Genomic DNA, 25,350 nt, shown 5'->3' with positions numbered 1-25,350 from the left:
ACTCAGTCGTGTCTGACTCTTTGCGACCCCATGGACTATACTGTCCATGGAATTCTCCATGCCAGAATACTGGAGTGAATAGCCTTTCCCGTCTCCAGAGAATCTTCCCAACCCAGGGATCAAACCCAGGTCTCCTGCATTACAGGTGGATTCTTTACCAGCTGAGCCACAAGGGAAGTCCATATAGACATATATGTATATGTAACTTATACTGTACTTGTAGTAGAGGACATATAGTATTGTAATACCTAATTGGTATGTAACATGTTAGTGGAAGCCTAAATGCACTATTCTGATTTAAGATGTGCTTCAATATCTTGTATTTAAGATGTGCACATATTCTCTCCTGCCTAGCCCTTTTGGGTGGAAAATTCTTTTCTTTTTGCTTAGCAGGAGCTGAAGTGATCTCCCACTCCACATCAAGGGAGGAACACCAGGATTCTTAAGTTTGTTTATATTAGGCGGGTTGCTTCTAGGTTTAGACATTAAATCTAGAAACTGTAAAAGAAGAATTGATATATTTGATTCAGTAAAAAAAGAAAAGAGCTTAAGGTTAAAAAATAGACAAAAATATACCCCTTCGCCCAAAAAACTTCACCAGGAACTAATTCAAAACACACACTACAAACTGAGGGAATTATCTGCGAGACTACTGTATGTGTCTAAGGGCTAATTTCTCAGTTTACAAAGAACCCATAAATTAGAAAAGGAACTTCCTTGGTGCCCCAGTAACTAACACTCCATGCTTTCAGTGCAGTGGGTACAGGTTACATCCCTGGTCAGGGAACTAGATCCCACAATCTGCCAAATAAATAAATATTCAAAAATAAATAAATTAGAAAGAAAAAGATGAGCAACGCAATAGCAAAATGAGCAGAAGGCCATTGGCAGAAAATTCAGTGAAGTTCAAATGGACATATCCTCTGTCTCATTATCACCTGCAGAGGCTGTGCTTCTTCCCAGAAAGCTTTTGCTCTAGTTCTCCTTCTCTCCTGGTGACTTTTCTTTTCTTGGACCCTTTTCTTGCTTTTGACTAGGTTTTATTTTCTCTTTATTACTTCCTGACTTATAGGAATATTGTAGCCACACAAATATTCTCATATTCCACTTTTCCTAAAGAAGGTACAAAGCTCTTTTGAGAATTTCCAAGTGTTCAGTTCAGTTCAGTTGAGTCGCTCAGTCGTGTCCAACTCTTTGCCACCCCATGAACTGCAGCACGCCAGACCTCCCTGTCCATCACCAATTCCCGGAGTCCACCCAAACCCATGTCCATTGAGTCCATGAGGCCATCCAGTCATCTCATCCTCTGTCGTCCCCTTCTCTTCCTGCTGTCAATCTTTCCCAACATCAGGGTCTTTTCCAATGAGTCACCTCTTTGCATCAGGTGGCCAAATTATTGGAGTTTCAGCTTCAACATCAGTCCTTCAAATGAACACCCAGGACTGATCTCCTTTAGGAAGGACTGGTTGGAGTTCCTCGCAGTCCAAGGGACTCTCAAGAGTCTTCTCCAACACCACAGTTCAAAAGCATCAATTCTTCGGACTTAGCTTTCTTTATAGTCCAACTCTCACATCCATACATGACTACTGGAAAAACCATAGCCTTTAAAAAATAAAAAAAAAATAAAAAAAATAAAGACTACCTAAAAAAAAAAAAAAAAAGATATAAATACCCTCCCAGTAAAAACTGTCAAAGTATTCTTGTTATAATTACCACGTTTTTATATTTAGGTTGGTAAAAAAAAAAAAAAAAAAGAAAAACCATAGCCTTGACTAGACGGACCTTTGTTGGCAAAGTAATGTCTCTGCTTTTTAATATGCTGTCTAGGTTGGTCATAACTTTTCTTCCAAGGGGTAAGCATCTTTTAATTTCATGCTGCAATAACCATCTGCAGTGATTTTGGAGCCCAGAAAAATGAAGTCAGCCACTGTTTCCACTCTTTCCCCATCTATTTGCCATGAAGTGATGGGACCAGATGCCATAATCTTAGTTTTCTGAATGTTGAGCTTTAAGCCAACTTTTCCCCTCTCCTCTTTCACTTTCATCAAGAGGCTCTTTAGTTCTTCACTTTCTGCCATAAGAGTGGTGTCATCTGCATATCTGAGGTTATTGATATTTCTCCTGGCAATCTTGATGCCAGCTTGTGCTTCATCCAGCCCAGAGTTTCTCATAATGTACTCTGCATATAAGTAAAATAAGTAGAGTGACAATATACAGCCTCGACGTACTCCTTTTCCTATTTGGAACCAGTCTGTTGTTCCATGTCCAGTACTTACTCTTGCTTTCTGACCTGCATACAGATTTCTCAAGAGGCAGGTCAGGTAGTCTGGTATTCCAGTCTCTTTCAGAATTTTCCACAGTTTATTGTGATCCACAGAGTCAAAGACTTTGGCATAGTCAGTAAAGCAGAAATAGATGTTTTTCTGAAACTCTCTTGCTTTTTCCATGATCCAGCGGATGTTGGCAATTTGATCTCTGGTTCCTCTGCCTTTTCTGAAACTGGCTTGAACATCTATAAGTTCATGGTTCACATATGGCTGAAGCCTGGCTTGGAGAATTTTAAGCATTACTAGCATGTGAGATGAGTGCAATTGTGCGGTAGTTTGAGGATTCTTTGGGATTGGAATGAAAACTGACCTTTTCCAGTCCTATGGCCACTGCTGAGTTTTCCAAATTTGCTGGCTTATTGAGTGCAGTACTTTCACAACATCATCTTTCAGGATTTGAAATAGCTCATCTAGAATTCCATCACCTCCACTAGCTTTTCTCATAGTCATGCTTCCTAAGGCCCACTTGAGTTCACATTCCAGAATGTCTGGCTCTAGGTGAGTGATCGCACCATCATGATTATCTGGGTCGTGAAGATGTTTTTGTACAGTTCTGTGTATTCTTGCCACCTCTTCTTAATATCTTCTGCTTCTGTTAAGTCCATACTATTTCTGTCCTTTATTGAGCCATCTTTGCATGAAATGTTCCCTTGGTATCTCTAATTTTCTTGAAGAGATCTCTAGTCTTTCCCATTCTATTGTCTTCCTCTGTTTCTTTGCATTGATCGCTGAGGAAGGCCTTCTTGTCTCTCCTTGCTATTCTTTGGAACTCCGCATTCAAATAGGTATGTCTTTCCTTTTCCCCTTTGCTTTTCGCTTCCCTTCTTTTCACAGCTATTTGAAAGGCCTCCTCAGACAGCCATTTTGCTTTTTTGCATTTCTTTTTCTTGGGGATGGTCTTGATTCCTGTCTCATGTACAATGTCACAAACTTCCGTCCATAGTTCATCAGGCACTCTGTCTATCAGATCTAGTCCCTTAAATCTATTTCTCACTTCCACTGTATAATCATAAGGGATTTGATTTAGGTCATACCTGAATGGTCTAGTGGTTTTCTCCATTTTCTTCAATTTCAGTCTGAATTTGGCAATAAGGAGTTCATGATCTGAGCCACAGTCGGCTCCTGGTCTTGTTTTAGCTGACTGTATAGAGCTCTATCTTTGGCTGCAAAGAATATAGTCAATCTGATTTTGGTGTTGACTATCTGGTGGTGTCCGTATGTAGAGTCTTCTCTTGTGTTATTGGAAGAGGGTGTTTGCTATGATCAGTGTGTTCTCTTGGCAGAACTCTATTAGCCTTTGCCCTGCTTCATTCTTACTCCATGGCCAAATTTGCCTGTTACTCCAGGTGTTTCTTGACTTCCTACTTTTGCATTCCAGTCCCCTGTAATGAAAGGACATCTTTTTTGGGTGTTAGTTCTAAAAGGTCTTGTAGGTCTTCATAGAACTGTTCAACTTCAGCTTCTTCAGTGTTACTGGTTGGGGCATAGACTTGGATTACTATTATATTGAATGGTTTGCCTTGAAAACAAACAGAGATTATTCTGTCGTTTTTTGAGATTGCATCCAAGTACTGCATTTCGGACTCTCTTGTTGACTATCATGGCTACTCCATTTCTTCTAAGGGATTCCTGCCCACTGGTGCTGCTGCTGCTAAGTCACTTCAGTCGTGTCCAACTCTGTGCGACCCCATAGACGGCAGCCCACCAGGCTCCTCTGTCCCTGGGATTCTCCAGGCAAGAATACTGGAGTGGGTTGCCATTTCCTTCTCCAGTGCAGGAAAGTGAAAAGTGAAAGTGAAGTCGCTCAGTCATGTCCGACTCTTAGCGACCCCATGGACTGCAGCCTACCAGGCTCCTCCGTCCATGGGATTTTCCAGGCAAGAGTACTGGAGTAGGGTGCCGTTGCCTTCTCCGTCCTGCCCACAGTAGTAAATATAATGGTCATCTGAGTTAAATTCACCCATTCCAGTCCATCTTAGTTTGCTGATTCCTAGAATATTGATGTTCACTCTTGTCATCTCCTATTTGACCACTTCCAGTTTGCCTTGATTCATGGACCTCACGTTCCAGGTTCCTATGCAATACTGAACCTTGCTTCTATCACCAGTCCCATCCACAGCTGGGTGTTGTTTTTGCTTTGGCTCCATCCCTTCCTTCTTTCTGGAGTTATTTCTCCACTGATGTCCAGTGGCATATTGGGCACCTACCAACCTGGGGAGTTCATCTTTCAGTGTCCTATCTTTTTGCCTTTTATACTGTTCATGGGGTTCTCAAGGCAAGAATACTGAAGTGGTTTACCATTCCCTTCTTCAGTGGACCACATTCTGTCAGACCTCTCCACCATGACCCGTCTGTCCTGAGTGGCCCCACACAGTATGGCTTAGTTTCATTGTGTTAGACAAGGCTATGGTCCATGTGATCAGATTGGCTAGTTGTCTGTGATTGTGGTTTCAGTCTTTCTGCCCTCTGATGCCCTCTCTCAGTGCCTGCCTCTTACTTGGGTTTCTCTTACCTTGGATGTTGGGTAGCTCCTCCCGGCTGCTGCCCCTGACCTTGGGCGTGGGTAGCTCCTCCTGGCTGCTGCCCCTGACCTCGGACTTGGGGTAGCTCCTCTTGGCCAAGTTATTACTTATAAAAATGGAAAAACAGATGGTGAGCCAAAGATTCCATTTTAGCCTCTGCCCACCCTATTTGTTCTTAAATATAGATCCTTTAAGGAGAGATAAAAACTTCACACAGTGGTGGAGTTTGTTTACACAAAAGATGCAAGCAGCACTTCTGAAGTTTTCATTTCCAGTCAGTCCTAAAAATTAGGGTTGGTGTAATATCTCTGGATTTGTGAAATAAAGTGGAAATGGGCAGATGATATTATGAATACTCCCTGTGGTGGTTGTCCTGTTAGCGATGTCCTCATTTTTTCTTGTCCCTTTGCTATGAGTAGTCCTTCAGTGGAAAACTTTCCCATTTTCCTTCCGTCCTTGTTGATGTTGAGTCCCAGGTAGCATTTGCACACAGGTAGTATCATAATAACCCTAAGTACGCAATTATTTTTATGTCCAGATACTCTGCTAAGTATTTTATATGTATTGTATGCATTTTCTGTTTTAATTTTCTCAACCACATCATAAGATCCTTGTGTAGTTATTGTTCCTATTTTACATACATAGAAAATTGAGGTACATAAAGTTCAAATAACTCACCCAAGGTAAGTTGATACCCACTCCAGAACCTGAGCTCTTAGTTCAGATATTTGGTTGGAAAGTTAAAGATAACACCTGGTGGACAATAGGCCTGGAACAAACCAGGGTGGAAGAAGAGCTAGTGCTAAAGTCAGAGAAGCAGAAACAGACATCATGAATCATGATTCCTTAGAACAAATCCTAGGGATCTACTCTTTGCACAGATTTGTTCTGTTTTCAGCCCCATATGTTTTATCCCATGTCCTGTGAATTCTCTGTCACTTCCAATTTCAGAGCCTTTCTTGAGTTCTGTGGTGAGTGAGCTTGCCTTAACCATGAAAGTTTATTGACTGTATTCTTTAATATTTTCAAAAATTAGTAAGTTTTCTCTGTCCTGCTACTCTCCTAATTCAAGCTACTTTCCATCTTCTGTACCTTCTAACTGGTCTCTTACCTTATCCTATTCTCATCTATCTTGCAAGCAATTAATATAAAAATTTCACTGTTACTTTTTCTTTAGTAGGTTTTTCAGCATTGATAAGCTTGCTGAGCTGCTTAAGTATAAGTCCAGTGAAATTTGAACTAAAGATGTCTTCTTTTACTCATGAATCTTTTACTGGGAAAATTCTCTGGAACAACATTCTTCACTGTTTTATAATCCTTTGAATTGCATATTAAATAGGACATTCTTGAAAATCTAATACATATGGATGCATCTATAATTTCTGATGTTAAGCATTTTTAAATAGGCCTTGATGTTGTGGGGTTTGAGTTATGATAAACATCTGTGGTAAAAGTGTTGCAAATTGCTAGAAGTTGAAGCTTGTCTCTTATTAAAAGTTCCTGATTTGAAATACTGATGGCAAGTAGAAAGTTAAATATTTAGTATTTTTAAGTACAGTAATTATTTTTAATAATAAATGAATATTACCTATAAGAAATTAGAATGTAAAACATGATTTACAGTAGCTTGTAATACATGTTTATTTGCTGGAACCAGAATTAAAAGCATGTTGAAAGGATCCTTAAGTTTTTTAGCTCTTATTTTGAAAAAAACCTACATTCTTCTCTTTGATTCCAGTTAACAGTACTTACAGTATAATTATTTTACAATTTGAACTTAAAAACTCATCAATACTATATGATTTACTGCATATTCAAAATCAGTGAAACTTGAACTGAGAAAAAAAATTTTTTTTTTTAGCCACGCTGCATGGCTTGCAGGATCTTAGTCTCCCAACCAGGGATCTGACCTGTGCCTCCCTGTCCTGGAAGTGTGGCGCCCTCACCACTGGATCACCAGGGAATTTCCAAGAAATTGTATTATTTATGTATTATTTAGTGATCCATTTTACCATAAGTAATGAAAAATAGACTGCAGCATAGGAATCAAATAATTCATGGACAAATTAAAAATCTTTGTCTCCTGAGTTCCATCTCAACTTTCTGTTTGAATGTCAAACTAAATTTCACAGTTATGAAGCAGATATCATTTCTTATACAAACTTACCAAATTTTTTGTTTTCAGTAGGTATAGGGATCTTAATTTTTGGAGTTTCCTAAACCTTAGAGTCAACTTTAGAGTTAATTTTTCTTTTCCCATTATCCTCCACTTTTCATTGGTCATAAAGTTCTGTCAATTCTTCATTTAAAATATATTTCAGATGATGTTTTATATAAAACTTCATTGAAAGTGTTACTGTTTTTGGAAGTCTGTATATTAATTTTGTATCCTGCAATTTTATCAAACTCATTGATGAGTTCTGGTGGTTTCTTGGTGTTTTTAGGATTTTCTGTGTATAGCATGTCATCTGCAAACATTGATAGTTTTACTTCCTCTTTTCCAATTTGGATTCCTTTTATTTCTTTTTCTGGCATGGTTGCTATGATTAGGACCTCCAATACTATGTTGAATAAAAGTGACGGAAATTCCCTGGAGGTCCAGAGGTTAGAACTTTGTACTTCCACTGTAGGGGACACAGGTTCAATCCCTGGCTGGGAAACTAAGGTCCCAGAGCCACATGGTACAGCCAAAAAAAAATGTGTGAGGGAGCATCCTTGTCTTCTTCCTGATCTGAGAAGAAATGGTGAAGTGCTTTTCACCACTGAGATGATGTTAGCTGTGGACTTGTCATAAGTGGTCTTTATTATGTTGAGGTGTGTTTTCTCTATACCCAATTTGTTGAGAACTTTTATCATAAATTAATACTGAATTTTGTCAAAAGTTTTTTGTGCATCTGTTGAGATGAACATACAATTTTTATTCATCAGTTTGTTAATGTGATGTATCACATTGATTGATTTGCAGATATTGAACTGAACCATCCTTGCATCCCTGGGATAAATTCCACTTGATCATGGTGTGTAATCCTTTTTATGTATTGTTGAATTCGGTTTGCTGATATTTTGCTAAGGATTTTTGCATCTATGTTCATCAGTGATATTGACCTATAATTTTCATTTTTGTGTGATATCTTTGGTTTTGGTATCAAAGTGATAACTTGCCTCGTAGAATGAGTTCAGAAGCATTTTTTTGTGTGCGATATTTGAAATAGTTTGAAAAGAATAGGTATTAACTCTTTTCTAAATGTTTGTTAGAATTCATCCTATTTTTTAAATAATTATTATTGTACTAAACATCAATAGGCTTGGAAACAAAGCTGTAAAACAACAGACAACACACACACAATTGTTTGCTACCGATGCATGGTTGACCAATGTCCTACCTAATCAATAGGTTTTTTTTGTTTTGTTTTGTTGGGTCTTCGCTGCTGTGTGGGCTTTTCTCCAGTTTTGGAGAGCGAGGGCTACTTTCTAGTTGCAGTGTGCTGGCTTCTCATTGGAGTGGCTTTTCTTGTGAAGCACAGGCTCACAACTGTGAGCGCTTGGGCTCACAATAGTTATGTCATGTAGGCTCAGTAGTTGTGGCTCCCAGGCTCTACAGCTTAGGCTCAATAATTGAGGCACACGGGCATAACTGCTCTGTGACATGTGGGATCTTCCTGGATCAAGGACAGAACCTGTGTCTCCTGCATTTGCAGGCAGATTCTTGACCACTGAGCTACTAGGGAGCCTGATCTTGGACTTTTATTTGTTGGGAGTTTTTTAAATTACTGATTCAGTTTCATTACAGGTAATTAATCTGTTCATATTTTATTTTTTTTCCTGGTTCAGTCTTGAGACATTATACATTTCCAGAAATTTGTGCATTTCTTCTAAGGTTGTCTGTTTTATTGGAGTATAATTGTTGGTGTGTGCTTAGTCACTTCAGTCGTGGCTGGCTGACTGTGACCCTATGGACTACAGCCCACCAGTCTCCTCTGTCCATGGAATTTTCCAGACAAGAATACTGTAGTGGGTTGCCATTTCCTCCTCCAGGGGATCTTCCTGACCCAGGGATTGAACTTGTGTCTCTTGTGTCTCCTGCATGGGCAGGCAGGTTCTTTACCGCTAGTGCTACCTGAGAAGCGTAATTGTTGGTGGTACTCTCTTATGATCCTTTGTATTTCTGTGGTGATAATTGTACCTTCTTTTTCATTTTTATTTTTATTGATTTGGGCCCCCTCTCTTTTTTTCTTGATGAGTCTGGCTAAAGGTTTATCAGTTTTGTTATATCTTCTCAAAGAACTAGCTCTTAGTTTCATTGATTTTTTTTTCCCCCCCTGTATTCTTGGCTAGCTTTCCCATAACATGTTTTTGTGTGTGTGTTTTTTTTCCTTTAATAAACTCTAAAGAGACAATGGAAAGAAAGTCTTAGGATCATTAACAAAATCTTTGGCATTTGCTTTTGTGGTGATGGTGGTAGAGGGAAGCAAAAAGAGAAGGAGCTTGCAGGAAGATCCTTTTGTGGTTAAAAAAAATTAAAATCTGTTGATGGTTCCTAAGTATTGGTGGGAAGCAAGTATTTCTTCACTGTTGTACTCTTTAATCTCTAGCTTTAGTGAACATCCAGGATTTTTAGCTGGCTAAGATTCAGGAACTGAATATACTACTGAGTATACTTGGGAATAGTCAGTTAAAATATTTACATATTTGTTGTCGCACGTCTAAAATCTATATAAAGATTGTCATATCCTGTTTCAAATACTTGAAGCAAGATGTGGTAGGCGGTTGTTATTATTTGGAAATTGCAAGACTAAAACCTGAAATCATCTATTTGCAGAAATCTAGGATTATAGAATGTATTTCCCAAATACATACACTTGTTAGTACTTTGCTTTTTTATTTTGACAATTTTATAGTAAGATCACTACATTGACCAAAAGAGGATAAGCTGTTTGTTTATGGGATTTTCTAGTAAAATATATATATTTATTTTACTTTTGGCTATTCTGGGTCTTTGTTGCTCTGCAGGGGCATTCTCTAGTTGTGGTACACAGTCTTCTCATTATGGTGGCTTCTCTTACTGCAGAGCACAGGCTCTGGAGTGTGTGGGCTTCAGTAGTTGTGGCTTGCAGGCTCTGGAGCACAGGCTCAATAGTTGTGGCTCACAGGCCTGTGTGCTCCACAGCATATGGGATCTTTCCAGACCAGGGATTGAACCCGCCGTGTCCCTTGCATTGGCAGGTAGACTCTTCACCACTGGACCACCAGGGAAGCCCTCTAGTGAATCTGTTTCTGTACTGGATTTGTCTGGAATAAAAGAATGTATAGGTCTTATTTTTTTCAAAAAGCATTGTTAGGTGTAAATGGGACTTTCAGATTGGTCTGACAATTATTCAGAATGTAAATATTCACAGTGTATGTAAACCACTAGTTTAAATATCAGACCTTCAAAGTGGTACTGAAACACCGTGATGAAATATTACCTAAAAGCAGTTAAAATCATCTCAAGCAGTATTCTGCATACTTTTCCTGTAAAGGTACGTGCGTGCTAAGTTGCTTCAGTTGTGTCCAACTTCTGTGCGACCCTATGGACTGTAGCTTGCCAGGCTCCTCTGTCCATGGGATTCTCCAGCAAGAATACTGGAGTGGGCTGCCATGCCCTCCTCCAGGGGATTTTCCTGACTCAGGGATTGGAACCACGTCTCTTACGTCTGCTGTATTGGCAGGCCAGTTCTCTACCACTAGTGCCACCTGGGAAGGCCTCCTGTAAAGGACCAAATAGTAAATATTTTTAGGCTTTATGGGCTGTACCTGGTCTCTGCTGCAAAGATTCAACTTTGCTATTATAGTGCAAAGCAGCCAGAGACAGTACATAAACAAATGAGAGTGACACCCAATAAAACTTTATTTAGAAAAGCAGGGGACTTTAACTTGCCAATGAATTTCAACTTAAAAAATAATATTTATGGGAACTCTCAGTACTTTCTGCTCAGCTTTTCTGTAAACCTAAAACTGCTCCAAAAAAGTCTATTACAGTTTCTGGGACTTCCTTGGCAGTCCAGTCGTTAAGACTCTGTACTTCCTCTATAGGGGGCATTGGTTCAATCCCTGGTCAGAGAACTAAGATCCCACATGCCACATGGTGCAGCCAAAAAAAAAAAAAAAGTTTATTACAATTTTTCTAAATGTCCTAGAAAATAAAAATTATTTAGAATGATCAAAACCTCCATGACATCTGTTGGTTTTCACTGAGTGATAAAGCCCCCGGGTGACTAACTCATCCGTTTCAACTGTCAGGTATGCTTTCAGAGGGTCTAAAACCATCCTGTTTTACAAGGATTTTTTTTAAGACTTAAAAGCAAACAAAGAGGTAGAGGTGTCACATACTGTTACTACATTTGATAGCATAAATACTCAGAGCACTTTCCTCAACACTTGTTGGAGGAATTGCTGATTTAAATGATTTCCTTGGTTGAACAGAAAATAATTGCTAAAATATTAATTCTTGAAGATTTTTGAATTGTGCTGCTATTCTATCATTGATATGTTAATTACTTTGAGTTTGCATCCTATAGTATTTATTTTTCTTCTATAAATATACCAGGGAGTATCCTTTTTAGTAAATCAGCTAAAATATTTACAATCATTGGCTGTAATATCTGTATAACTCAGCTGATAATTCATTTGAAAAATTTAGACTTTGTTGCAGCTGAATTAACTTTTGAAATTTAGATGTGACTATAACATATATATGTACTTTTAAACTTTTTATCGTGACATGTAGCACAGAAAATACATAAAACAGAGATGTCCAGTTTAACAGACTAATTATAAACCAAACAGTGGAACTACCATGCAAGTCAAAATATAAAGCATTGCCAGCACCCCAGAAGCCTCTTGTATGTCTCATTCTAACTATAACCCCTTCCCTTATTCCTAGGGTTAACTACAGTCCTGATTTTTATAGTATCCATTTTCTTTTTTTAGTACATGTGCAGCTCTAAATAGTGTAGTTTGTTTTGCCTGTTTTTTAAAATTTTACAGATGGGCTCATATAGTATGAATACTTCGGTTTATGACCAGTCCTTTATACTGTATTCATTTTAGCTATTCAACGACAACAATAAAAAATGGTCAAGGTAGACTGAAGTGATGGGATATTGAGCTGTGTTCCAGCCTGTCTTCAGAAAAATTGCTTCATGGGTGATCTGTGAAAACATGTTTGGTGCCACTTCCTGCCCTTTAACCGCATTTTCTGTCACGCAGGACACTGTTGCATGTGCCTAATGACAATCAGGATGGGTGATGAAAGGCATAGCGCTTGTTTTTGAAAACAGATTTCTCAGTGACTCTGTGAGATCCTGAATTTTATGGTGATAGGATTGTGTTAAACTAATCTTTAATACAACAAAGCTATTGTTGTATTAAAGATTAGTTAAAGTGAGTATGGTATACATATAGTAGATACATATAATATAGATACATACTTGTGTTTCTGACTGAAGAAACACTTTAATTACCTAAAACATTTGATTTTATAGAAAAAATACTTTGTTTTTCAGGTGAAACTTCCACCGATGATGGAAATCATAACTGCTGAACAGCTGATGGAATATTTAGGTTAGTGTTGAAAAGTGAATGGTTTTTATATCTCTTTCAAGATAAAACAAAGTTTTCAAAGCTAATATTATTACCAAATTTCACCTTTTTGAAGCTATTTTTAATCTCGTAACTAAATAATTTTATTAGTGTGTTTCTGTTCTTGGATGTTACAGACTTCTTTCTAACCAGCGTTAAAATGTTTTAATGTAAATAAAGAGACTAGTGACATCTAGAAAACAACAAGGTATATATTAATTCCAATAAATTACAGAATGGGAAATGGCACAGAAACTCTTAACACTGCATGTAGAGAGTGTTTAAAAATATTGAATAGACTTGAATTAAAATCCAGGAAGTGATTTAGAGCAGTGCTACCCAAAATATGGTTCACGAACCTATGCCAGTCAATAAAATGTTAGACCAGTCTGCAGTGAAATAGAGGGTTGTACTAGCGTATAAAACATTTACTTTAGGAAGCACACTGTTTAGTCCATCTGAAATATTTTTATAGCGAGTTTTTCTTGATGAAGGAAGGAGCATATTGAGTTGCATTCTTATGCAAGCTTCTTATTTTAAAACAGAGCGTAATACACAGTTTGCAGATCAGCTGCATTCAGTAGAACTTGTTTACAGAGCAGGTAGTTATTTATTACACTGAGGTCTTTTACAACTTAACAAATAAGAAGTTATATATTTGCACTGTTACCAAATGAGAAATCTTAATCCATATTCTTATTTTTAGTAGTTAAATTTCTATTAAAAAGATCTTATTAGCTGATTAGTTTGTCTGTGCTCTTCCAGACAACTAGCTAACTGATTTTTTTGTGAGATGTAAGTTTAGTGAAATAATTGAGATTACAGCTTTTGGAAGACCTTTTTACTTATATAATTAATATAATTTAATCTTATTCACTGGCTAGGGAACCTCATCATTAAATGTAGATTACTTCACTATCTAGATATCTGAAAATAAAGTTTCTGTTTATACCTCTTTTTACTCTAGCTTGGTGATTCTTAAACTTTGTGATTTCTAAATTATATTTCATAGAAAAAGGCTGAAATATGCTTAGTGTTTTTGAGGAACAGCCAGAAGGACTGCCCAGGACTGCAAAGGGAAAGTGTCAGGAGATGAGGTTAGAGACAATGGAATCATATCATATGGAGTATCCTAGGCCTTTATAGCAACTTTGACTTTTGCTGTGGGTGATCTGAGAAGCCATTAAAGTATTTTGAACCGAGGACTGACATGATCTGACTTTAAGATTCTTTAACAAGAATTCTCTGGCTTCAAACAGGGTAACAGAAGTGAGATTATAAAATATGGTCAGATTCTGAGTATAGAGCAGACAGAATTTGCTGATTAGTTGAATGTGGAGTTAGAGTGAAGTCAGGAGTTACCCAGTGATTTTTGGCTTGAACAACTGGAAGGATGGCATTAACATCAACTGAAACGGGAACAAATGGAAGGAGTATGTTTACGGAAGAATATCAGGATTTTGGTTTGGGGATGTTTATTACTCCTTGGAAGGAAAGTTATGACCAACCTAGATAGCATATTCAAAAGCAGAGACATTACTTTGCCAACAAAGGTTCGTCTAGTCAAGGCTATGGTTTTTCCAGTAGTCATGTATGGATGTGAGAGTTGGACTGTGAAGAAGGCTGAGCGCCGAAGAACTGATGCTTTTGAACTGTGGTGTTGGAGAAGACTCTTGAGAGTCCCTTGGACTGCAAGGAGATCCAACCAGTCCATGCTGAAGGAGATCAGCCCTGGGATTTCTTTGGGAGGAATGACGCTAAAGCTGAAACTCCAGTACTTTGGCCACCTCATGCGAAGAGTTGACTCATTGGAAAAGACTCTGATGCTGGGAGGGATTGGGGGCAGGAGGAGAAGGGGACGACAGAGGATGAGATGGCTGGATGGCATCACTGACTCGATGGACGTGAGTCTCAGTGAACTCTGGGAGTTGGTGATGGACAGGGAGGCCTGGCATGCTGCAATTCATGGGGTCGCAAAGAGTTGGACACGACTGAGCAACTGATCTGATCTGATCTGATTGACTTTCCAGTGGAGATATCAGGGAGGCAGTGGGATATATAAATCTAGAGCCTAGAAGACAGGTCTAGATCAGCACTGTACAGTGAACCTTTGTGTGTTGATGGAAATGTTCTTTATCTGTGCTGTCCATTTTCTTAGCCACTAACCACATATGGCTCTTGATGTAGCGAATATTCAGCTACATTTTAAATTGTAGGAAAATTGAATATTTAATTTTAATTTAAATTAATGTAGCCACATGTCACTACTGGCTGTCGTGTTGGACAGTGCATATCTAGCCTGTAAATACCCATTTGGGAACAGTAACTATCATATAAAGGATCATTACACTGAGTCACAAATAATATATCCGTAGACAGAGAAGACATCAGTGGACTGAATCTGGGACATGCCAGTGATTAGAAGCTGGAGAAGAGGAAGAATAAATAGAAACTCAGCTATGTAGAAGAAAAACTGGAGACTGATTTCCTAGAATCTAAATGAAGAGTTTCAGTAAAGAATGAGAGACTATCTGAGTCAAATGTTGCTAATAGGCCTTGCAGGGTTAAGACTAAAAATTAACCACTGATTGAAGCTATACAGAGGTACTTGGTAACTTCAGTAAGTCCACAGGATGAAAACCTGACTGGAGTAGGCACAAGAGAAAATCAGAAGTCCTAAGACATAACCAATAGGAATGGAACATAATGCAGCCACTGTGGAAAACAGTTTGTTAGTTCCTTAAATAGCTAATATAGAATTACCATATAACCCTATAGCTTCCCCCAAGAGGAGTAAAGACATATGTCCATACAAAAACTTGTATAGGAACATTCATAGCAGCATTACTCATATATGCCAAAAAATTGGAAACAATCCAGATAGCCATCAACTGATGAATAAACCAACTATGGTATATCCATATAATGAAACATTATTCAGCCATAAAAGGAAATGTACTGATGTATTCTGTAATATAAACCTTAAAGATGTTGTGCTAAGTCAAAGAAGCCAAGTCATGAAAGACCACTTATTATGTGATTCCATTTATATGAAATGTTCAAAATAGGCAAATTTAGAGACAGAAAGTAGGCTTCATGGTTGCTTAGGACTGGGGAATATAGGGGGGAAATAGAGATTGACTGCTAAAGGGTATAGAACTTCTTTTGGGGGAGCCAAAATGTTCCAAAATTAGATCATGATGATAATTTCACAATCCTGTTAATATAGTTCAAAAACATTGAACTGTACACATTAAATGGGTTAATTTTATGGTATGTGAGTTATGTTTCAATAAAGCTGGTTTTAACAAGAGAAAGTTGGAGGAAAGGAATTGAAAAATACACTTTAGATAAATGAAGAATTAGTCTTAGGTATACAGGTAGTTCATCCTTAGCAATAGAAGAGAAGATAGACTGTTAAAAATAGGTGCAGGTTGGAATTCCTTAGTGGTCTAGTGGTTAAGAATATGCCGCCAATGCAGGGGACATGGGTTTGTTCCATGGCCTGGGAGGATCCCACATGCCACAGAGCATGTGTGCCACAACTATTGACCTTCCTACACCACAGCTACTGAAGCCTGAATGCTCTAGGGCCTGAGCTCTACAACAAGAAAAGCCATCACAATGAGAAGCCCACACACTGCAACTGGAGAGTAGCCCTCGCTTACTGCAACTAAAGAAAGCCCACAGGCAGCAGCAAAGACTCAGCGCAGCCAAAAATAAATAAATACAAAAATTTTTTTAAAGATACAGGTAGATGGGTAGATGTGGGTATGGTAGCTTGTAGAAGGTCTTTTAAGTACTTTTATTTTCTCAATAAATGGGAAATCAGGTCATCAGCTGAGAGTGAGAATGAAGGAGGAGTTATTGAAGATGAGAAGGAAGGTATAAAATAGTTGCTTAGATAAGTGGGAGAGTGAATGAGGAGATGCAATATGATTCCTGAGTTTTACCCTGGGGTTAGTGAGACCAGCCAGCATTGGTGGTGTGATTTCTGTAGTCACATTCTGCTGCATGAGTATAGGCCTGAATAGTGGAGAAGCAGGGTTTAACCAGAGCTGGGTTTTTGCCAAGTGAGTATGTTGAAGAGAGTCTAGGGAATTGAAGTTATGTGTAGATATACCTGTGATATAATAATGAGCCATAATATTTAAGTTACATGAAGAGGAGATGCGGATATAAATACATTGAAGAAAAATTTGACAGGATTTAGTGGATTGTAGGCCCTAATACAATCAAAGAATTTTTGGAACCTGGTAGTAACAAAATTGTATGATCATAGGGAATGAGTTTCTGACATAAGGTGGAATATATGATTTTTGTTGGAAAAGAGGTCAAGGAACAGAAAGGCCAGAATATTAGGTGGGTCATCTCTATGAGCATTAAAATTATCAAAAATTACAGCAGGATTTGTATCAGAGAGAGATAGTGAGCTAGGAATGAGAGAGATTGACCTAAAAGTTTGTAGAGAACTATAACCAGGTGGGTGAATAATGGGTAGTAGTATATCATGGCATAGGTTTTAAAACAGTTTTAGGGAGGATGGGGGGAAAGAATGATCGTAAGGAACAAGTAGATATCTGCTACCAGCAGACTCACTGGTAAAGAAGTATAAGCGAGAAAGGAGCTATCACTTAAAAGGACTGCAGTGTCATCAAGGCAGAGCCAAATTTCATTTAGGCAGAAGGCGAAGGAAACATTAAGAAAAAACATTTAGCAGCTTTGTTGAGAGACCATGAGTTCCAGAAGACGTTGAAATTCAAAATAGGAATTTAGAAGTCATGGATGGGAAGATCCCCTGGAGAAGAAAATGGAAACCCACTCCAGTATTATTGCCTGGAAGATTTCATGACAGAGCCTAGTAGGCTACAGTCCATGGGGTCGCAAAGTGTTGGACATAACTGAGTGAATGAGCACACACAAGTCTAAAGATTATATTTAAATCTGTGGAAACATGAGATCATTAAGAGAGAAAGAATAAAGAGAGAAGTGGGTGCAGGATTGTCTCCTGAAGTTTCCCAGCATGCCCAAATTGGGTAGAACAGTGTTTCTCAACCTTTTTTTTCAGTATTGTCCCCATAAGCCTTTGAAGACATCTTTGTCCTAATCACTCCAGGAAATTTTAATACCACAGACATACTGTGTGTCTCTTCGTGCTCTATGGCCCTTTGAAGGCCACAAGCGTTTATAATATCTAAGATATTTTTGCCCCTACCCTCCCAGAATCAGTTTTTGCCCTCTTGTGGGGGCAGCATCACCCCTACTGAAATATATAGGTTAGAGGACAGAATGGTAAGGGAAGAAGTAGCCACTAAGAAAGGAGAAAAGCCAGAAGAGGGTGATTCAGTGAAGCCAAGAAGAGAAGAGTGCTAGGAGGGAGAATAAGAGAGTATTGAATACTGGAGAATATTCTCTACATAATTTGGCAACATGGAAGTTATTGTAACCTTCACAGAAACAATGTCAATAGAGTGACGGGATGGAAATGAAATAGTGAGTTGAGGAGCATCTAAGAGATAAGTAAGTGAAGACTCAAATGCAGATAACTTCTGAGAAGTTTGTCTATGGATGGGTATGAGAAGTAGGTGAAAAGTAGGAAAAGGTTTAGTAGAGAACATGTGACTTATCTTGGTTTTGTGGTATACTTAGAATCCTTGTAAAGAAGGTGGTATACTTAGATCCCTTGTGAAAAAGGAGGAAGATCGTTTTAGGGCTAGGTGTAAACTATTTTAAGCTCAAGCTCAAGGTAAAAAAATGTAAGGCATTTTTTTTACCTTAATTTTATTTATTTTTTGGGGTGGGGCTGTGTGTGTCTTTGTTGCTGTGCAGGGTTTTCTCTAGTTGTGGTGAGTGGAAGCTATTCTCTAGCTGTGGTGAGTGGGCTTCTCATTGCAGTGGCTTCTCTTGTGGGGCATAAGCTCTGGGGCATGCAGGCTTCAGTAGTTGTGGCACATGGGCTCAGTAGCACAGGCTTAGTAGTTTTGAGGCATGGCAACTTCCCAAATCAGGGCTCGAACCCCTGTCTCCCACATTGGCAGGCAAATTCTTTACCACTGAGCCACCAGGGAAACCCCTGTAAGACATATTTGGAAGAAGGGTGATTTGAGTACAATTTGACTGTGGTTGGTAACTCTGCATGTTACAGAAAGTTGGATTGGAGATTGGATTAGTAGGCTACAGCTAAACTGAGGAGTTTTGGAAGCCAGGCAGAGAAGTTTACTATGGTAGGCTGCTTCATGTATTTTAGTTCAAGAGGAGTAAACAACATGTTAAGTGTAGTTTTTAGGATTGTCTGGTTGAGACCGATTAGGAAATAGTAATAGCAACTCAGATGTGGTCAAATATCAATAGATTTTTGAATGCCTAATATATATAGAAAACATGTATTTTTGAGCCCAGTTTCCTATCCATTTCTTCCATATCCAACCACTATCCGTCCTACTTTCTTTGTTCTCATATCATGACTAGAATCACCTAAACCTACACCACCTGGCATAGTAGCCACTGGCCACAGGTGGCTTTTGAGCACTTGAAATATTGCCAGAGTGAACTGAGATTTTCTGTAAGTGTAAAATATATACTGGATTTCAAAGATTTAGCTCAAAAAAGAATATAACATATCAGTAATTTTTATAATGATTATGTGTTTAAATGATAATATTTTTAATATACTGCACTAAATATATTATTAAAATTACTTTTACCTAATTCTGGGACTTCCTGGTGGCTCACTGACTAAGACTCTGCACTCCCAATGTAGGGGGCCATGGTTCGATTCCTGGTCAGGGAATTAGATCCCACATGCCACAACTAAAGATCCTGTATGCCACAACAAAGATCAAAGATCTCAAGTGCTACAACTAAAACCCGGCACAGCCAAATAAATATTTTTAAAAATTTTTTACCTATTTCTTTTTACTTTTTAAAAATATGGCTACTAAAAATTTGAGGTTGCATATGGCTTACATTATATTTCTATTGGACAGTGCTAACCTAAACTGTGATACGTCTCCACAGCGTCTTATTTCATCCTGGCTCTGCTCTCTGTGCTACGATAGACTGATATTGTTTACCTAACCTGTTCCTGCTGTTATTACCATCAGTCTACTTGCCTTTTTCTGTTCTGTCTTCTGGGACAAAATAAGCTCTTTTGCTGTTGGTTCCCGTAGCTAAAGAATGCAGTTGTAATGGCAGAGACCCGTGAGCAGAAGCAGAAGGCATATGAATGGACGTAGGAAAAGATAAGACTGAAGTAGCAATAAAAGCATCATAAATTATAGTACCTCTGGATTTTATAGATGAGGTAACCAAAGCTCAGAAAGGTTAAATAATACGTGCTCTCTACCTGGGCACCTTCTAGTATTATTTTTTAAATGCTGAAAGGCTAGTATTCTCAAAAGTGTATCTCTTCTCCCTTTCTACCACTCAGGTGTGTATTTTAAATTTGTACTACTTGTTTCTATCTTCCTTTTTCTTTTTTCTTACCCAGCAAATATTTACTGATCACGTACTATGGACACATTGTTTGGAGTTGTCAACAATACAGTCAGTGTAACTGCACAAATGTATTCCACTGAGAAAATGTTAACATGGTATTTTTCTTGGAAAGAAAATAATTAGTACATCTCGGTATTTTAAATTTATCCAACTGCTATGTTTTAAAAAGTCCTAAAGAAGCAGGACATAGAGATTTTTTTAAATTATAGGGAAAAGAAAAATTGATGAAGAAAGGTTTAGATCTGGGGTAGGTGAAGAGGTTTGGAAGTCCTGGGTGAGGCTGGGTGAGGGTACTCATCTACTAGGAATAGCATGAAAGTAATATGATCCTAATGGGAGGTGGGGGAGAAGTGAGCAAGAGTGATGTGAGACGAGAGCTTCTGGAAACTCTGCCTTGCCAAAAATAAAATTTATTCAAGGCCATTTCTGCCAGAACTAACTGTTTAGTTTTCTAAGCTATTTGGATTTTGTTCTCTTGAGATGACTGAAGTTCTCTGGAGGAACCAGAGACATTTTGCATAAATAAGCAAGCACTAGTAGAAATATAATAAAAGAAAACATTGAAGACTTTCCTGTACCCAGATGAAGAACCATGGGGAATGGGAATTTTGACCTGTGGGTCAGGAATCTGACTGTGGCTGAGTGACTCTCGTTTAAGGTCTCTTACACAGTTGCAGTCAGTGTGTCAGTTGGGGCTGCAGTCTTATCTCCAGGCCCAGCTGAGGAGGATCTCCTTCTAAGCTTACTTACTTGGTTGTTGACAGGATTCAGTTCCTCACAAGTCGTTGGACTGAGGTCCTCAGTTTCTCACTGACTGTGGCCAGAGGCCTCCTTCAGTTGCTTGCCATGGCCTCTCCCATAAGGCAGCTCAGAACATGACACGTGGCATTTTTCAGAGTGAGCAAGTGAGAGAGCACCATAATGAAAGACACAGTATTTTCTTTTCTAATTTTGTAAGTGACATTTTATTAATTCTGTTGTATTTTATTCACTGGAAGTGAGTCCAGTCCACAGTCAAGGGAGGGGATTATACAGAGGTATGAATACCAGGCAGTAGGGTCCATCAAAGAGGCTGCCTCCCTTAGTGAGGCCATTCTTTTCTTGTCAAAATCTTTTCTGACCTCAGGAAAAGAGAAGTTGCTTATCTGAGTCTTTCCCAATAATTATTATACTCTTAACACATAAGCTTTAATCTATGATAGCATACCTAGGGTCATTTAGTATTGAATTATATAATATTCTGCATCCTGACCCTGCTAAAATGTTAGAAAAACACACACTACAGTGTTTTATCAGGATAATTACAGAACTTACATGAAATATAGGATCAAAGTATAGCAAATATGGTCTCAATTATTTGCGTAAATAATGTATAAAATTTACTCAATGTAGTTTTCAGTTAAGTGCTATATTAAAATTTCAACATGTAAATATACAGTGTGCCAGTTATAGTAAGGTTTCAAAAATATTTGTTAAATATACTTGCTTATATATTTCTGTGAATGAATGAATTTAGTATTTTTGGAGTTCCTTTACCTATGGTGGAATAAAATTGTTATTAGATTTTGCTGTCTTAAAATTTTAAATAAACCCACAGATAATAATATATTGATGTTTATAGGAATTCTTTGATTATCAAAATTGGAGAGATTGAAAGAGTACTGGCTACAGTCTTTGGAAGTTTATTTTGAATTTGAAAATAAAAGTTATATAAAAGCAATTTATCAACTTGTTAGTGGTTTGGGAGGCTGAGAAGCTGGTTATATCACTGTTTATATAAAAATTAATTCCAGATAACGTAAAGACTTAAACATAAAAAAAAAAAACATAAAATTACATGAAGAAAGTATATGTGAATGTTCGTATACTCTGAAGAGGTGAAAATCTTTCTAAACATAACGTCAAGCTCAGAAGCTGTAATAGAAGACTGTGACTATATTAAAATTAAATATTTCTATGCAGTGAAAAATAGGCAAAAAACACCATCATAAAGTCAGAAGCCAATATGGGGAAAAAAATAATGTACCACACATTTAACAGGAAATGTTCTCATTTCTCTAATTGAAAAAGAGCTTTTATAATTCAACAGTTCAGTTCAGTTCGGTCGCTTAGTCATGTCCGACTCTTTGCAGCCCCATGGATTGCAACACACCAGGCCTCCCTGTCCATCACTAACTCCCAGAGTTCACTGGACTCACGTCCATCGAGTTGGTGATGCCATCCAGCCATCTCATCCTCTGTCGTCCCCTTCTCTTCCTGCCCCCAATCCTTCCCAGCATCAGAGTCTTTTCCAATGAGTCAACTCTTCACATGAGGTGGCCAGAGTACTGGAGTTTCAGCTTTAGCATCATTCCTTCCAAAGAAATCCCAGGGCTGATCTCCTTCAGCATGGACTGGTTGGATCTCCTTGCAGTCTAAGGGACTCTCAAGAGTCTTCTCCAACACCACAGTTCAAAAGCATCAACTTTTTGGCGCTCAGCTTTCTTCACAGCCCAACTCTCACATCCATACATGACTACTGGAAAAACCATAGCCTTGACTAGACAGACCTTTGTTGGCAAAGTAATGTCTCTGCTTTTGAATATGCTATCTAGGTTGGTCAACTTCCAAGGAGTAAGCGTCTTTTAATTTCATGGCTGCACCATCTGCAGTGATTTTGGCGTATAGGCAGGCAATTTGAAGAAAAGTATATATAACTAATATATATTTTAAAAAGCAAAACATAGATCAAAAGGTACTGCATATATTAAAATGATGCTACATATATTTTAAAAGTGTCACGTATACTAAAAGTCATTTATATATTAAAAAGGTGATACCAAATAAAAATACATATATAAAAAGATATCAATTTGGAGGGGTGAATAGTTGGTTTACAACAGTTTCAGATGTACAGCCTAGTGATTTGGTATCTTTACAGATTATACTCCACTTAAAATTATACAATAGTGGCTATAATTCCCTGTGCTATACAATATATGCTTGTTGCTTATCTATTTTATACATAGTACTTTGTATCTCAATTCCATACCACTTTCTTGCCTTTCTCCTTTCCCTCTCCCTACTAGTAATCACTAATATATCAATTTCTTAAATGCAAAAAAGTTTTTGTTTACTTCTAAGAAAAACAACATTCAGAAGACTGATAACACCCATTCTTGGAAAGGTATTGGGGTAACAATTATATTGCTGATATCCGTGAAACTTTGTAAAGCCTTTTAGAGTTTTATTGTAGTGATGTGGAAAGATGCTCATGAAGGAAGAAAAATAAATTCAAAACATAGGATGTACACTGAGAAAAATATAAGATCTTAGCTAACAGTTAACATTGATTTTCTCTGATAATCTTCTCTGAATAGAATTGGGTGGGGGCTCTTTTTCATGTTACTTATTGTTACAGTTTATAATTTAAATACATTACCTTTATAATTAGAAAAAAAGTGATGTTTTTAAAAGGCAACTTTACAATTTCTTTTTACAGGAGATTACATGCTTGATACAAAGCCAAAAGAAATTTCAGAAATTCAGCGTTTAAACTATGAGCAGGTAACAACCCAATTTTTGTTATATTAAAATAGGTAATTTGCCCTTATGCATATATTCATTGGTCACTATCAATGGCTTTTCAGGCATATTCTTTGTTTTCTTTTTTTTTTACGCACTTTTAAAAATGTAAAAACCATTTTCAGCCCATAGCCATATTTGACCCACAGGCCATACTTTGCTGATCTCTCTTTTATATGAACCTATATACAGTCCATGGGGTCACAAAAGTTGAACACGACTTGGTGACTAAACCATATAACATGAAGAAAGAAATATGGACACCATTCTACACACCTATGAAGAATCATGACCTAGTATTTTCCTTGAAAAAATTGACTTTCAAGTGAATTTGTTATTGATGCATCTTCCCTCATTTGTTTATATTTTACAATTAAGTTATATTTTGGAAATCATTCAGCAAATGATGTCTAGAGTATGCCATTAGGACTAAATCTTCTATTTCATAGTTTCAGTGTGTTTGCATTGTTTGGCACATTCTTTTGAGATACTATTCTGTAATATAGGTGGGGACCACTGGGCTCAAAATTATTGGAGCTGGAAGAAAGCAAGAAGAGCTTCATTTTCTTCAGTATTCTTCCTTTGTTTGACAAAAGAAGGCAAGAAGAACACAGGTTCTTGCAGTGGAAGAAGTATCAGCCAGGGAAGAAACATATCATTGGAACTTTTGTTTGACTGTGTTTAAGTTGTTTGGCATGTTCTTTGGAGATACTATTCTGTAATACATGAGGGGACCACTAGGCTCAAAATTACTGGAGCTGGAAGTAAGCAAGCAGAGCTTCATTTTCTTCAGTATGATTCCTTTGTTTGACAGTAGAAGGCAAGAAGAACACAGGTTCTTACAGTGGAAGACGTATCAGCTAGGGAAGAAACATATCACTGGAACCTTTATATAAGTTCACTTTCAAAGTAACCCTTATTACATACTTTCACCAGTGTCCAGATAGCAAAAAGAAAACTCATTTCAATATTGCAAAATTTCTTGAATTTGAATGTTAGATAATCTAGTTCTAATAAGATCGAAAAGCTAGTATGTTACATTGAATCACTGTGTAAGGTAGGAAATCTGTGTGTGTGTTAAGTCGCCTCAGTTGTATCCTACTCTGTGCAACCCCATGGACTATAACCTGCCAGGCTTCTCTGCCCATGGGATTCTCCAGGCAAGAATACTGGGGTGGGGTGCCATGCTCTCCTCCAGGAAATCTGTAGTTAAAGCCAAATAGGTATACTAAGTCATTTCAGTTCTATTGGAATTCGTTACTTAAAGCAAGGATTTCCAAACATTTTTCACAGTAGAAACTTGTTTTCAAATGAAATCTTATGTTAACCTTCAATTTATAAAGCCAGTGAATATTTTATAAGTGTAAAGTGATATGGTTAAACTTGTATCATTTATCAAGTTTGTATCAGTTCTTATTGAAATCGGTAAGGCTATTGTAATTAATACAAAAACTTGAAATTAGAAATTACAGATCATAGTTGCAGTTTCATATCAACCTCAAAATTTAGTTCATTTCTGTTGCACAGACTTGAGAAAATCTTGAGTGCAAAGTATTTGCAAATAATACCAGCACTTTGTTTCAAGTCTTGTCTTGCAGTCTCAGGATGTGCTTCCATTGAGATGATCTAGACTCTTGAAAAATGACTGGAAGTTTTGTTTCAAAGTTGAAACAAACACTGACAGCCACTTGGATTTCTTATCAACATGTCAGACAAAAAGTACCGTGTTTAAAATAAGTTCTAAAACTATAAGGTATTGTGATTGAATTACCATTCATTTTGAGAATAGTATGTTCAGTTCAGTTCAGTTCAGTTGCTCA

At 37.7% G+C, this 25,350-nt stretch overlaps 1 protein-coding gene across 3 annotated transcripts in view; it reads left to right on the top strand.

Moving 5' to 3' along the window:
• MINDY2 (MINDY lysine 48 deubiquitinase 2) overlaps positions 1-25,350 on the top strand; it is an 85,756-nt gene that overhangs the window by 6,259 nt on the left and 54,147 nt on the right. For 2 of the 3 annotated variants that reach the window (XM_005211674.5, NM_001046275.2), the window contains exons 2-3: positions 12,394-12,451; positions 23,448-23,512. In XM_005211674.5, the coding sequence (XP_005211731.1) occupies positions 12,394-12,451; positions 23,448-23,512 (123 nt within the window). Of the gene's footprint in view, positions 1-7,822; positions 7,867-12,393; positions 12,452-23,447; positions 23,513-25,350 lie in introns of those variants that run through there. The other variant, XM_059890433.1, reaches the window with a different exon arrangement.

The sequence above is a fragment of the Bos taurus genome, chromosome 10 (genome assembly GCF_002263795.3).
Source record: "Bos taurus isolate L1 Dominette 01449 registration number 42190680 breed Hereford chromosome 10, ARS-UCD2.0, whole genome shotgun sequence".
NCBI classification, from domain to species: Eukaryota; Metazoa; Chordata; class Mammalia; order Artiodactyla; family Bovidae; genus Bos; species Bos taurus.
The sequence above is the reverse complement of the archived record's forward strand: the minus strand, read 5'-3'. Positions and strand labels throughout refer to the sequence as shown.